The sequence below is a fragment of the Centrocercus urophasianus genome, unplaced genomic scaffold (genome assembly GCF_019232065.1).
Source record: "Centrocercus urophasianus isolate 14NV4802_14NV808 unplaced genomic scaffold, USGS_Curo_1.0 seq_287, whole genome shotgun sequence".
Lineage (NCBI taxonomy): Eukaryota > Metazoa > Chordata > Aves > Galliformes > Phasianidae > Centrocercus > Centrocercus urophasianus.
The window spans coordinates 1-14,293 of NW_024884852.1; the positions used below are offsets into that span (position 1 = coordinate 1).

Here is a 14,293-nt window from a genome sequence, read left to right on the forward strand (position 1 = left end):
TGGTGGCACAGCTGTGTGCCCACCCGGACCGGGCCGCTGCCATCCCGTCAGCCCCGGCCGGGAGCGGAGCGGCGGACACGGGCCGGCTGTCCCCGCGGTGCTGTTCGGAATCGGACCGTCGGAGCGCCGCCGTTGTCCCAGCGCTGTGTCCCGGGCTGGGCCCGGCCCTGGGGTAATCCTGCAGCACCGAGGGATTACCGCTGGCGCTGCCCTGGAGGATTAAGGGATTTCTCAAAGCGGGGTTGATGCGAGCTCTGCAAAGCGGCTTGTGCCGGGGGCCCGCAGCTGGGGCAGCGCCGGGGTGGGCTGGGGACGAGCAGCCCGTTGCCAGCCCTGCTGTCTGGGCAGGTCCCAGCAGGTGCCTTAGGATGGGCTCAGTGGGGCGCTTTGGAGGCTCAGCCCTGCAGCAGGCACTGGGGGCTGTGGGGACACGGGGGTGAAGCCCTGTGTGTAGCTCTGAGGTGAGCTCTAGGTTGCTGGGAGAACAGGCAGTGTGGGACTGGGGTCAGCCTGGGCTCAGGGAGTGTGGGGCAGAGAGATATTGGGGCTTCGGAGCATGCAGTGTTGTGAGAAAGGCCTTTAGCCAAAGTAGACAGAGCAGAGTGTGATGAGCAGCACTGCTGACACGCAGAAATTGCATGGAGGCCCAGGCAGGGCCACGCATCCCTGAGCTGTTGTTTCAGCCCAGCCACGGCTCTGGGTGCACAGTACTGCGCCCATTGCCCAGAGCTGGGGCTGCAGGGTGGAAGCAGAGCAGTCTTGCACCACTCCCAGGGCTGCTCTTGGGCAGACAGAGGCCAGGGCCTGAGCCACAGTTGGTGCAGCTCGTTTCAAGTGCCCATGGCTGCCCTCCCTGCACAGGCTTCCTCTGGCCCAGCCCTGTGTCCCTGCGGCTCCTTACAGCTTTCACCTCTATGTAGGAGGAGGCAGCAGCTGCTTTGCTTCCCCGGGAAGGGGAAGCAGTGCAACTCAGTCGTGGAGGTGATGAGCGCCTGGGAGCAACTGCTCCCATCTCTTTCCCACCCATCCACAGCTGCTCCCAATACCTGGGTAACTCCTGCCTGTGCCCAACACTGCATCCCTCAAGGCCCTGTGTCCATTCCCGTAGCCCTTCCCCATCTGAGCACTGCCTGCCCACTTTGGAGTTCTCCCATCTCAGCCCATCTCAGTGCTGCCCAGTACAGGTGAGCAGAGCTCAGGCTCCCAGCAGCAGTCCCAGCTGTCCCAGGTGCCGTCTGCAGGACGTGGCCTCATGCCCCGACAGGCTCTGGAGTTTGTTACTCACGGACTTGCCCCACGCTGGGGAATCACTCCTGCTTGCAGGGAGGGAAGGAGCTGTCTGTCCGGTTTGGGCTCGCTTGGCGCCTGTGGGGCTGGCAGATTGGGGGCCGGGTGCGGTGGGGCCAAACGCTGCCCCCAGCCCTGCCGGGGGCCAATAGCTCAGTCAGAGCCCCAGCTCCTGCTGTGGGAGCTGCCAGGGCCTGGGGAATCGTCTCCAGCACAGCCGTGGTGTTCCAGCTCCAAGCTGCCCGCTCTGCGCTCCCAGGTGCCCAAGTCCGTCGGGGCCATACTGGGGAGCAGCGTTCCCCTGTGCCCCACGACTGGGGGCTGTGGCAGCACCCCTCTCCCCACGCCTGCTCCAGCCCGTTGTGCCTCTTTATGCACCTTCCTTTTATGCAGGGAAGGTTGCTACGCAACCAGCAGCTCTTGATGCTTAAAGCTCTAATACGGAGGGATAAAACCGCTCTAAAAATACCCCACCATCAGCCGCCTGGGTGCTGGGGCTGGCGGGGGGCAGGCAGCCTGAGGCCAGGGGTGCTGTTGGGAACTTCCCAACTCTGCGTCCTCCAAGCGGCTTTGAGCTGCCGGCCGGTGCCCAGGAACACCAGCAGCTGCTGTGCCGGCACGGAGCGGGATTGGCTGGGGCTGGGCGCGTGGGCTCCTGCTGCTGGAGCCTCCCGCTGCCAGAGCTGCCTTATCCTGCTCCAGGAGGAGCGGGGACACCCGGGGCAGCCCCGGCTGCAGGGAGCTGCTGCTGCTGTGTGGTGCCCGCCTGCCCTCTGCCTGCCCCAGGGGAGCCGGCGCTGCGCAGCATGGGGACGGTCAGCGAGCTCTGCGCCTCCAGCTTTCAGGCCTTCCTCTGCCCCTCCGTGGCCACCACGGCAGGTAGGTGCTTCGTGCCCTCTGCTCGCTGCAGCATCCCTGTCCCCCCAGCAGATGAGGTGCCCGTAGCTCTGGCTCCATATGGCTCGTGCTGACAGCAGCGCAGAGAGTCTCAGTCTTCTTGCTGCCTCCTTCCCCCGTGCGCTGCCAGGCTTGGGCCCCCGCAAGCCCTGGGCTCCGGGTGCGGCTGGTATTGCACCATATTGCTGGAATGGGGTGCTGGGGAGCCTGTGGGAGCACAGTGGGTACATGTAGCACACTGAGACGTGTCCAGCAGCCCCTCACCCCCCTGCCCCAGCGCTGCCGTGGGTGATGCCCTCACTGCTACTCCAGTCGGAGCAGGAGCGAGCATGCGTGGCTGTGAGCACAGCTCCAGCCTACATTCTCCAGGCAAAACCTGGCTGGGGCAGCCCAGCGCCTGCTGTGTCACAGCTGCCACTGTGGGCTGGCAGTGCCTGTGAGCTGCTGCCGTCTGTCTGGAGGCTTCTGCTCCTAAGCTGGGACCTGGGAATGGAGTATAAGTGAGGAGGATGTGGGATGCACTCCTGGAACCCACGTGGGGCTGCAGGAAGGTGTAGCTCTGTGAGGGTGGATGTGGCTCCATTATGTACCCCCAAGGTGCTCCAGTCCTGTGACCGAGCTGGGCTCTGTGCTCAGGGGGTGCAGGAGCCTGGAACTAGCGGGGTAGGTTCCCTACTGGGGGTAGGGGTGCAGAAGATGAGGTGTCAAGGCAAGGCTGCTCCAAGGGGCTGAGCATCCCAGCCAGCTCTCAGCTGTGGGGCAGGGCTGGGGGATTCTATCTTGGAGCTGCCCGTCCCTGAGCCGTGCTCCTGACGCACCTCAACTGTCTGTGGGGAAGAACAGGGCTGACGCAACCCAGGATGTGCACACAGCATAGTGAAAACAGGATGTGGTGCACTGGGGCGGGGGCAGGAAGTTTCTTGGGGCCTCTCAGTCCCCCCCCCCAGCAGTGGGGTGCAGCAGGAGCCCCACAGTGGAGCCCACAGGCAATGCCCTGAGGTCAGAAGCCCATGCCTTGGGCTGGGGTGTCCCTGCGGTCTTCAGCTCTGCTTGTGCAGCACCTGTGCAGCAGGAGGGCTGTGGCCCCACAGCACAGCATTCAGCTGAAAGGCCAATGTGAGCCTTTTTTTAGGCCTTTCTTCCCTGGGCTTTCCTGGGAGATCCCTGCAGCCAGCGCTCTGGATGCCGTTTTTCCATCGCGCGCCGTGGAGCAGGAATTAGCTGAGTCAATGTGGCAGAGCTCTTGTGGTCTCTCCAGGCAGCTGCAGCAGGACAGGGCCTTGTCGAGGGCTCTGCTGCTGCAGGCACGGCACCATTGCGGGAGATGAGAGCAGGTGGTGGCCCTTACAGCCTCTGGGCCCTGAACCCACAGCTGGGGGGTATGGCTGGGCAGCGCCAGATCTTCAAGGCAGGGTAGGGACCCCGGCTGGGGTGGGAGAGGGGTCCCGGGTGTCACCGCCCTGAGCTCGGGACGTGCTGAGCCGCATGCATCCTGGCAGCCCCTGAGGAAGGAAGGGCCGGGCCGGGTGGGCGGCAGCGACCCTGGAGGCCGAGGAGGGGGCGCGGGGCTCTGGCTGCACAGGAACCGGGCGTTGCTGGTGCCAACTCCCGGCCAGGCTGCGATGACGCCTGGCACAGCACGGAGCTCATTGGCCCGGCGCTGCCCTGACTCACCCGGGAAGCGCTGGGAGGGGGCAGCTGTCGGCACCCCAAAGGGCAGCACCTCTGCAGCGCTGTGTGGACGTGGGCAGAAGGAAACGGCCCGGCAGGATGGTCCTCGGGGTGCAGGGCGGCGGTGAGCGGCCAGCAGCCTGCATGGGGCAGCGGGTGGGAAAGAGGCAGGTGGGGCTGGGTGCCATGCAGAGGGGCTTTGTGTCCGTTCAGTGCACGGTGTGAGCGAGGTATGTGCTCCTGTGCCTTGCAGCCAGGACGGAGCCTTGCCATGCTCCTCGCTGCCCTGGGGGTGAGGCAGCTGCTCCCCTGCATTGCTCTGCAGAGGTTGGGGGGATGGCACACGGTATTGGTGCTTTCTGGTTTGTGCTGGAAATCCTTGCTCTCAGCACGGCAGCCTGGGATGACAGCCTGGTGTGGTTGCTGGACTTGGTGCTCTGCTCCAGCCCCCGCTTACAGCCTTGTGCAGGGCTGAGGCTCAGAGGCTGCTGCAGCTCCACTCGGCGCCATGGAAGGGTTAACGCCTGCGTCCTTTGCTGAAAAAAGCTCTGCGTCTGGGGTTTCTCTTCCTCCTGCTGCTGCTGACACGGCTGGGCCGTGTCACGAGTGCTCTCCCAGCACAGCAGCAGGCAGGCTGGCTAGGGGGGGGATGGGGGGGGGGATGGGTTTTGTGGCTGCTATGAGTCTCTCTGAGCCCCCTGCCCACACTGCCCAGAGGTGGGCAGAGACAGCGTTCCCCCGGGGCTCTCTGCGCCTACTGCGTGCCTGCACTGCTCTATCGCTGCTGCAGCCTCCCACCCGTCCACCCACCCTCTGCAGGCCTGGGGGGACTGCGGTCTGGCACTGAATTTCACCTCCCACACGGCCCCACACTGCAACTCCCAGCAAGCCACATCCTGCAGGGTGCTGGACACAGCCAGACCGGAGAGGCCGTGCTCCAGTGGAACCGACTCCATTCCAGTGCTGGGGAGGGTTTGAGCAGCCCACGGAGCAGTGCCTCCAGCATTCTGGGCATAGATAGTTCAGAACCTGGTGCTGTAACTCGGATATCTGAGGCTGGAAATATTGGGAAGTATTCCGTCGAGTCCAGAGGGATCGTGTCGCAAGCTGGAGCTGCTGCTGACCTTTGCAGAGGGGATTTCTCTAAAGGAGGAACCTCATCGGGGAACGCGAGCGGAGTGAGGAAAGTGCTGAGCTGGGACATTCGGTTCGTGTGAGCACAGCCACCACCCCAGAGGCACTGCAAGCCTTGGCGAGGAGGGGGGAACAGCACTGGGGACGGCGCTGGAGAGAGCAGACGGTGCTGGGGTGTGAGAGAGGGGATGGAGGGTCCTGGCTGTTGGGCCCCCAAGGAGTGCTGGGCTGAGCTGGGCCTGGGACAGCACAGGGTGGAATGGAGGGGGCAGTAGGGACCTGGGGACTGTGGTGGCACCTGGGGATAGGTGGGGGAAGAGTGACGTGAAGTGCTTTGTGGCAAGAGCTCTGCTCTGCAGGCACCAATCTTGGAGTTTTGGTCATGCCCTTGTTGTAGGATGTGAGCTGAAAGGCGATGGTAGGGCAGGGGGAGGCGGGGGCTGCCAGGGTGACCTTGGGAACAGGAGCAGCGGGTGCCATGTAAGTGCAGAGCAGGAGGTCATGCGCTGGGGAGCAGCAGGAATGTCACCCCTGAGCTGCAGTGTGAGGGAAGGGCGATGGAGCGTGTGGCTCAGCCCCGGCTGCTGTGGGTAAAGCAAGGCAGCCAGGTGTCACCCCGTGCAGTGATGCGTGTTGGGGTGCACTGGCTCTCACCTCCATTCAGGTGGGTGCATTCAGCATGGAGGAGGCACCAAGGACGGCCCGGAGCCAGCTCTCTCCGGGGTTCACCCGTCGTGGCTTAGCATCGCTCGGGTGGCTCTGGGTCCCTGTGGGGGCTGCAGGGCTGGGATCAGCCAGGCTGGAATGGAGGAAGGAGCACGGGGCTGAGCGGGAGCTGCCGGCAGTGCCACTCGAGGAGCAGGGCATCCTCCCAGCTGTGTGGTGCCATGGCTGCAGTGAGCACAGGGGTTAGAGGCTGCAGTGGCACCAGAGGCTGGGCCAGAGCTTACTGCTTCAGACTAAATCAGCAGGAATCTGTGGGGCCAGGCTCCCCCCACAGCCGCTGCCCAGCTGGGGAGCACAGTGTCCATCGCATTCCTTGCGTGCCGCTGGCAGCTCTTGGCCATGCAGGGCTGGGGCTCACCAGATCCTCCAGTAGCACCACATGCCAGCTGCTGGCAGGATCCTGGCGTGAGGGTGATCCCCTGTGCTGTCCTTGTCCCTCACAGTGCCCAGTGACCTGACCCCGGAGGAGTGCCAGGAGCTGGAAAACATCCGCCGCCGCAAGCAGGAGCTGCTGGCTGACATTCAGGTATGGCACTCAGGGCTGCTGCATGGACGCCTGCATCCCCATCCCTGGCTGACCCAGATGAGGCCTCTTGCTTGAGCCCAACCCCATCCTGGGACCCTCACCTCACTTCTAGCAGGAGAAGAGGCAGCTTTGGATGGGGCTGCCCCACAGCCGCAGTGCCCATGCAGGAGCTGTGGTCTGGCACTGTGCTCCTGTCCCCTTTCCTTGCCAGCTCCTGCTCCTTGCTGCTTGCAAAGACTCTTGTGGAATTTCTGGGGCAGAAAATTGGAGCTGCTGGGAATGCAGGGCAGGGAGAGCTGGGCCCAGGGGGTCAGCAGCTGCTGCACGACCCCGTGATTTGCTGCCCCATCCGTGGCAGGGATAGCCCTGCAGGGAAGAGCTCCAGATTGTACTCTATCCTGTGGCCCAGGCATTGACATCTCCTGTGCCACCCCCTGGCACAGACAGAGACTGTGCTTCTGGGCCAGGGCTTTGTCCTGGCGAGTGGCTGTGAGGTCAGCGCTCATCTGGGACGCTCATCCGTCATGTCCCTGATTAAGGCAGCACAGGCTAATTACTGCCATATGTTGGGTATGATCTAAAGGGATTAGGGGTAATTTTGTTAACCTCTGAATCTCTTCCTTCCTTCATGCACAGAGTGTGGCAGTGCTGCGGGGGGATTAGCAGCGGGGTGCAATCGGTTCCCCTCTGTCCTGTGCCCCAGGAGCTGCTTCAGCCCCAGGACAGCACTCAGGGGGAGACATGGGGGTCTGTGGGAGGAGTAGCTCTAGGGCTGGCACAATCCCCACCTCAGTCTGTGGGGTGCCCTGCATTCTGCTGGGCACCTGGGGGTGGGAGGAAGGCAGGCCCTGGCTCACTGTGTGCTCTCTCCACTCAGCGGCTGAAAGATGAGATCGCAGAAGTGACGAATGAGATCGAGAACCTGGGCTCCACAGAGGAGAGGTGAGCCGTGCTGTGCTGCTGGCCTGTCCCATGGGTGCTGCTGCGTGTGGCTTTCCCAGACACTTCTAATTCCTCAGTGCAGTTGCAGGATCCCAGGCTGAATTGTTCCTCCAGAAGTCTGTTTTTCCAAGGCTCATCCCCTGTCTGGCCACAGAGACTGACAGACTTTGTTATTCTGGGCTGGTGCAAGCAGTGCCAGCATGGGATTAGGGGGTCCTGGTGGGAGCTGACTCGCTGTGTCATTTCCAATTGCCCTCACATTGTCCCCACAGCCCCGCTGCAATGCCAGGCTGCCCCTTCTCAGGCAAAAGGAGGCTGCTGGAATGGTCTGCACAGTGCAAACCCAGGGCAGCTCCATACTCAGGGCCTGGCAGCATCAGAGTGGAGCAGGAGGGGAGCTGAGTGCCAGGTGCTGCATTTTCCCCAGTTTGTGCAGGTTGTGCCCAGATTGGTGCTGGGGAGCCTGTCATGGGTTGAGGAGCTCTGCTTCTGGTCACATCTACACGGGGCAGGAGGCTGGGAGGAGGAAACCAGGGCTGGTGGGGGACATCTCCAGCCTGTATTGGAACTGGGTGATTTTTCATGACCTTTCCTACTCAAACCTTTCTATGACTCTCTTTGACGCTCAAAGCTGTTTTATGTCCTGCAGGAAAAACATGCAGAGAAACAAGCAGGTGGCAATGGGCAGGAAGAAGTTCAACATGGATCCCAAGAAGGTACTGGGGACTGGCACCAGGCTCGGCAGGGTGTGCTGCACACCATGGTCTGGGTGCTGAGCCAAGCAGAGCCAGGAGCAGGGAATGGAATGGGGTTGGAAGCACGACCCAAAGCAATGCCTCTTGCTCTGCTCCAGGGCATCCAGTTCCTGATTGAGAACGACTTGCTGAAGAACACGTGTGAGGATATCGCTCAGTTCCTCTACAAGGGAGAGGGCCTCAACAAGACAGCCATTGGGGACTACCTGGGTGAGAGGTATGCAAGGCCTGGAGCAGCTCGGTCCTGTGCAGGAGGAGATGGTGCAGCCCTTGCAGGGTGCAGCTGGGCTGGCTCCAGGGCCCCCAGCAGGACATCAGGCTCTGGCCCCTTGCTGAGTGTCACGGTCTGTGGCTGGGCTCCTGGAGGGGCTGCTGTGTGCAAACCGGGCCGTAGGATGGCCACAGCCACAAGTTCCCTACCCTGAGAGGAGCAGAGAGCAGAGCGGGGCAGGGGGCCGCATGGCAGTCACAGGACCCAGCTGATCACACACACCTCGTGCTCTGGCTTTGTTCCTGCAGGGATGAGTTCAACATCCAAGTCCTGCATGCCTTCGTGGAGCTGCACGAGTTCACGGACCTCAACCTCGTCCAGGCACTGCGGTGAGCCGGGGACCAAGGGGGGCCGGGCTGTGAGCTGTGTGCCCTGCAGGGCCCTGAGGGCAGGAGGGTGCACAGAGCCCCAAAACAGTGCTGTGCCTGCTGTCCTCAGGCAGTTCCTGTGGAGCTTTCGGCTGCCAGGAGAGGCACAGAAGATCGATCGGATGATGGAGGCCTTTGCACAGCGGTACTGCCAGTGCAACCCCGGCGTCTTCCAGTCCACAGGTGAGCACATTCCGGGCCTGTGCCCAGCTCCATGTCCTGCCTTGCACCTGACCGTCCCCTCTGTCCCCGCAGACACCTGCTATGTGCTCTCCTTTGCTATCATCATGCTGAATACCAGCCTGCACAACCCCAACGTCAAGGACAAACCCACAGCAGAGCGCTTTATTGCCATGAACCGTGGCATCAACGATGGGGGGGACCTCCCTGAGGAGCTGCTGCGGGTAAGGGATGGGATGCCAGGGTTCAGGGCTGGGGCACAGCGGGCTCACAGAGGTGACACCGTGTGTGGTTGTACCAGAATCTCTATGAGAGCATCAAGAATGAACCCTTCAAAATCCCAGAGGATGATGGCAATGACCTCACCCACACCTTCTTCAACCCCGACCGGGAGGGCTGGCTGCTGAAGCTGGGTGAGTGCTGGCAACCAGATGGGTGCAGAGTGAGCTCTGCCTCAGGAACTGGGCTGAACCATGAGTGTGATGCCCACAGACTGCCTGCACCTGGCTCTGTGGAGCACAGCCCTGCCAAGGGATGAGGGGCTGCAGCCATGAGCACAGCCCCCAGGGACGGTGTCCTTACCTCTGTCCCTCCATCGGCCTCGCACTGAGCAGCAGGAGCAGAGCTGCTGCTGGAGAGACCCTTTGCTGCAGCCACGTGGGCTCCCAGAGGGATTCTGCCTCGAGGCTGCTGTGCTGAGCTGGTGCCGGCTCTGGTGTCAGAGCACAGAGCTGGGGGGCTCTGCACAGCACTGGGGCACAGCAGGGTCCCATTGGAGCCCCAGGGAGCGAACGGCGAGCTGCCCCCGGGCTGCGTGTCCCCTCCATGCCTCAGAGCGGTCCCTGCCTCACCTTCCCACAGCATTATCACCTCTGCATCCCGGCTCCACATGCAGGCAGCGTGCATGGCATCCCCGCTGCACAGCCCAGCGCGCAGACACGAGCCTGCCCCACACCCTGGCTCCTGCAGCTTCTCATCTCGGCACCTCCTGGGGACCTCTGCCCGGGTTGAGCGAGGAGGGGGGGTGCTGGCAGGAGCAGGGGCTGCAGGGCCTTTCCCTGGGCTCTTGCTGAAGTTGGGGCTCTGTCCTCTCACTGGGGGGAGTTTTTGCTCTGTTGCCACCCCTGTGAGGTGGGATCAGGACCTTATCCCTTTCTGTGCAATGAGCGGCACGGAGCCCTGCCTGGGCTCTGAACAAAGCGCCAACTGCTCCCCAGCTGTGGGATGGGGGCATGAGGGGCCGTGAAGAACCCTTGGCCCCTGCCTCTTGTGTCCCCATCGATCCCAGCGCTCTGCTGGTGGAAGGGTCCCATAGCACGAGGGTTGGGGCTGCTCAGAGCCCAGGGACACCAACAGTGTAGCAGAGCCCATGAGCCCCAGCACCATTGAGCCCCCTTGGGGCTGTGGGCAAGAGGGAGGGGGGGGCACAGCCACAGAGCCAGGGCATGTTATCCTGTTATCCCCGTGGTGGTGCTGCTGGCCCGTCCCCTCAAAGCTCCCCATCTGCAGCCCTGTCCCGCTGACACACATGGCTCTGTGCGGGGCGAGGGGGGTTCTTTGGGGGTTTTCCTCTTTTTTATTTTTATTTTTCCTTTTTTTTTTTTTTTAATTTTCTTTTTTCCCTCATTTGTATGTTTCCATGATTTTGGCTCTTCCTTTCCTTGCCCCCCAACTCCAGGAGGTACGTACCCCTATCCCCTGCTCTGCTCATGCCTCTGGGGCTTTGTTTCCTTTTCGTTTTTAATTGCTGGCGATTAGTCTCATTGCTGCTGCTGCTAACCACCGCACTGCCCGGGGGGACCTTGCCTGCAGGGGGCAGCCCCGCACCCGCAGCCACCAGGGCAGGGACGTGGCTGCTGGTCCCTCCGATGCCGAACGCTCCCCGAGGCCTCCCGGTTCCCTCTGCTGCCCTGAGTCCCATCTTGAGGACAAATGGGGCAGTGAGCACTGTTCACCGAGGTGCTGGTGTGCCCTCAGACCCATCCACAACTGGTCGTTGCTTCCAGTACCTTGAGGGATGGGGCTGGGATTGTGGTGTTTCAGGGCATCCGGGAAGGGCCCAGCCTGCGTGCCTGAAGCTGGCTGGGTGCAGGGAGCAGGTGGGAGTTTATGTGCAGAGTTCTGTGCCATGCTGGAGCTCGTGGCTGTCCTGGTGCTGGGCACAGGCGCTGCCCTGGCTCAGCCTGTGGGAGCACAGAGCCCAGCTGGGCAGCGCTGGCCCCTCACTCTGGCCAGCCCCAGGGCTGTGCTGGTTCTCGGTGCCACGCGGTTCCTCCTCCAGAGCTCTGGCATGTTGTCACCTGGTGAGGCTGTAGCCTGCAAGGAGGGCTTGGGAAGAGCTGGAGTTTCTTGAGGTGGGGGCTGGAGGGCATCGAGCCTCGAGCCGTTGGGTGGGCTTGGCTCAAGGTGAGCAGGGGAGGGGGGGCTTTACTGGGAAATGCCAGCCCTGGCCTGGCTTTGGGGCAGGGAATGGGGTGTGGAGGCTTTCTCAGGAGCGGGCTCTGTCTGTGGTCGGGTTAATGGGTGGGCAGGAGGGTGGCATGGGGGGGATGTGAGGCAGGAATCTTCCTGCAGAGCCAAACAGAGGGAGAAGAAATGAGCACATTCCCTTTGCGCACACATTGCTTCTTTGTGCCCACCCTGGGCAGCATGGCTGGCACCCATAGCACAGCGCTGAGCAGAGCAGCTAGTGCCTGGAGCGTGCTGGGGGTGTGAGGGCAGAGCCAGGCCCAGCACTGCAGCACTCTGTGAGCCTGGGGGGGAGCGCTCTGCCTTCGCAGTGGTGGGTGTAGAACTCTCTGGCCAAAGTTTGCATGCTGCAGCGCTGAGCTCTGCCTTGCCTTGGCAGTGGGCTGTGCTGCAGGGCTGGCTGCGGCCTGCAGCCCCTCTGAGCTGCGGCACCCTCTGCCTGCACATCAGCGTTTTATTGGTGCAAACGGGCACAGCAGTGCTCCCATCCCTGCCCTCCCACCGCCCTCTGTCTCCATCCTCATCCGCCTGCTTTCCGCTCGTGCTCTGCCGGCGTGCTGCGTGCTGCCTGCTGCTCTGCGCCCGGCGCTCTGGGCTGCCTGCCTCTGCTTGTCTGTGTGCGTCCGCGTGGGCTGCAGCGCTGCCGTGCCGTGCTGTGTAGCAGCACCAGGGCTGCCCCAACCTCCTCTCTCTGCTCCCAGGAGGAAGGGTGAAGACGTGGAAGCGGCGCTGGTTCATCCTGACAGACAACTGCCTTTACTACTTTGAATACACGACGGTCAGTGACCTGAGCAGGGGTTGGGGCAGAGCGACGGGTGCGGGGTGGGGACCTCCGGGGGGTGTTGTGCCCTGCACCATGGCCCTAGGGGTTGGGATGCAGACTAGGGCTGGGCAGTGTTGGCAGCCTCTGCACAGGGAGTGTTGGATGGAGTGCTGGAAGAGCTCAACCCTTCCTATGGGGCACTGGGAAGGAGTTGGAGGTGTCTTTAATGAAAACCTCTGCTTGGCCCCATCAGGATAAAGAGCCACGTGGCATCATCCCCCTGGAGAACCTGAGCATCCGTGAGGTGGAGGACTCCAAGAAACCCGTGAGTGCCAGGCAGGATCCTGCGAGGCTGGAGGGGCACCTGGGGAGGGTGGGACAGGGAGAGCCAGAGGGCCCTGCTGTGGTGACAGGGCACAGCTGTGGGGTGATGTCACAGCATGTCCTCATCCTGCTGAGCTGGATGTGCTGGGAGCCCCACTGCTCTGCATCGTCCCCCCAGCCCGGGGTGCCCCACTGCCCTCGGGGTGGGGGCTGTGTCTGAAGGACTTCCTCCCTGCAGAACTGCTTTGAGCTCTACATCCCAGACAACAAGGACCAGGTAATCAAGGCGTGCAAGACGGAGGCGGACGGGCGGGTGGTGGAGGGCAACCACACCGTGTACCGCATCTCAGCCCCCACGCCTGAGGAGAAGGAGGAGTGGATCAAGTGCATCAAGTGAGCGCTCTGGGGGCCATCCCCTGCTCTCAGAGTGGGGAGTGGTGGGGGGAAAGGGCTTCGCATGGGGTGCAAAGGGGGGCTGTCCCCAGCAGGACAGCTGCTGGCTGACACTCGCCATGCTCCCCCACCAGGGCAGCCATCAGCCGGGACCCATTCTACGAGATGCTGGCTGCCAGGAAGAAGAAGGTGTCCTCCACCAAGAGGCATTAGCAGCCTGGCGAGGCCGCCGGGCCCCAGGCAGCACCGTACCTCCCATCCCCAGGGCTGCGGGGCTGGGGCTCAGCACGGCCGTGGGGCCAGGACCCAGCTTCAGCTTTGCAGTTTCTTTACCGTGGGGGGAGGGAAAGAGCAAGGGCGTCTCGGTGCCATTGCCACCTCACTTCCAGACAGCTCCAGGCTGCAGCTGGGATTCCCCTGCGCACAGTCCTGGGGTTGGCTGTGGGATGGGAAGTGCCGCCTGTGCACATCGCTCTCCCTTCCCACCTTGGCAGCCCAATGCTTGTCCAGCATTCCCCCGCTGAGCTCCCCCTGAGCAGCTTCCAGCCCTGGGCAGCATTGAGCTGCAGCCAATGGGCAGAATGAGAGCCAGATCAAGGGGAATCCAGGGACCCCATGTTGGGGACATGCTTCTGGGTCCCAGCACTCGTGTCCTGAAGCACTTGAGGTGTCCCATCCTGGAGAAGAAGGCTGGTGGCTGTGGGGTGCTGGAGGCATGGGGCAGCCCTGGGGCAGTGGCAGCACTCTTGGCCCTCGTTGTAGCGGGCTTGGGGTGCCCTCCCCAGCCATGAGGTGCCAGAGCTGGGTGAGGCTGCAGTCTGATGGCACCGGGCTGGTGCTGCCTTGCCACATCCTGCAGCCATGAGCCCCTTGGTGCCGGGTTGGGACGGCCATCGTGAGCCCCCCCCCCGTTCCCAGGCAGGACTGCACCAAGGATGGCTGCAATCAGGATGTGGCCCCACGAGCACCACGGCCGTCCCATTCCCCAGCCACACGCACAGGTCCGGAGAGGCACCTGGATCAGTATTAGTCTATTTATCAGAGGTGTAAATATTCCTGTATAGTTTTCTCCTTTTAGATTATTTTGTATGTTGGGGTTCTGTGCAGAGGTCTCTCTGGAGGGCGCGGTGTGGCAGGATTTTATATTCTTTTTTTTTTTTCCTTTTTTTTTTTTCTTTTTTTTTTTTTTGCCACGGCTTTGTAAACTGCTGAGGATCTGCAGCCAATAAACACCGAACTGCGCTCAATTCCTGTCTTCCTGGGCTTTGTTGCGGGGTTCTGGGCCGAGCAACGTCCCAGTCCTGAGGTTTTGGGAAGCAGGGACCGCGGGGCAGGACGGCTCCTGCTGCTGTGGGCTGGGGTCGAGCCCTCGTGCCGCCCTTTGGGGAGCTGCGGGGCGAGGAGGGGGCGGCTCCTGGTCCCCATCACAGCTCACGGGGACCTGCGTCCAGCTGGGGGGAGGAGAGCAATCGACCCCTCCTGACGGCAGCCAGGGGTTATTGGGGCAGCCCCGCGCTTCTGAGGCAGTTGGGCCGCAGCTGGCGTCGGTTTGGGGCTGGTGCCGGCGTCGGTTTGGGGCTGGTGCCG

General features: G+C 62.7%; 1 protein-coding gene across 4 annotated transcripts; it reads left to right on the forward strand.

The window, feature by feature from the left end:
* Nucleotides 1–2,088: 2,088 nt before the first annotated feature.
* On the forward strand, nucleotides 2,089–13,953 carry CYTH1 (cytohesin 1). 4 transcript variants are annotated; one of them, XM_042827523.1, is made up of 13 exons: nucleotides 2,089–2,166; nucleotides 6,159–6,241; nucleotides 7,119–7,183; nucleotides 7,833–7,899; nucleotides 8,037–8,155; nucleotides 8,458–8,538; nucleotides 8,648–8,760; nucleotides 8,833–8,981; nucleotides 9,059–9,170; nucleotides 11,928–12,004; nucleotides 12,243–12,314; nucleotides 12,552–12,706; nucleotides 12,841–13,953. In XM_042827523.1, exons 1-13 carry the CDS (start codon nucleotides 2,094–2,096, stop codon nucleotides 12,917–12,919), a joined length of 1,245 nt encoding a protein of 414 aa, XP_042683457.1. In that variant the 5' UTR covers nucleotides 2,089–2,093; the 3' UTR covers nucleotides 12,920–13,953. The 4 variants fall into 4 exon arrangements, with proteins under 4 accessions (XP_042683457.1, XP_042683458.1, XP_042683460.1 ...); XM_042827524.1 differs by lacking the exon at nucleotides 2,089–2,166 and adding an exon at nucleotides 3,887–3,979 and having other exon boundaries at nucleotides 9,059–9,171; nucleotides 11,926–12,004; XM_042827526.1 differs by lacking the exon at nucleotides 2,089–2,166 and adding an exon at nucleotides 5,084–5,155 and having other exon boundaries at nucleotides 9,059–9,171; nucleotides 11,926–12,004.
* The last annotated feature ends 340 nt before the right edge of the window (nucleotides 13,954–14,293 follow it).

Bases quoted from the DNA above. Each gene is read 5' to 3' on its own strand.
- CYTH1 (XM_042827523.1), top strand. From the start codon at position 2,094: ATGGGGACGGTCAGCGAGCTCTGCGCCTCCAGCTTTCAGGCCTTCCTC. The intron at 7,900-8,036 runs GTACTGGGGACT...GCTCTGCTCCAG, and splicing joins TCAACATGGATCCCAAGAAG to GGCATCCAGTTCCTGATTGA. The intron at 12,315-12,551 runs GTGAGTGCCAGG...TCCTCCCTGCAG, and splicing joins TGGAGGACTCCAAGAAACCC to AACTGCTTTGAGCTCTACAT.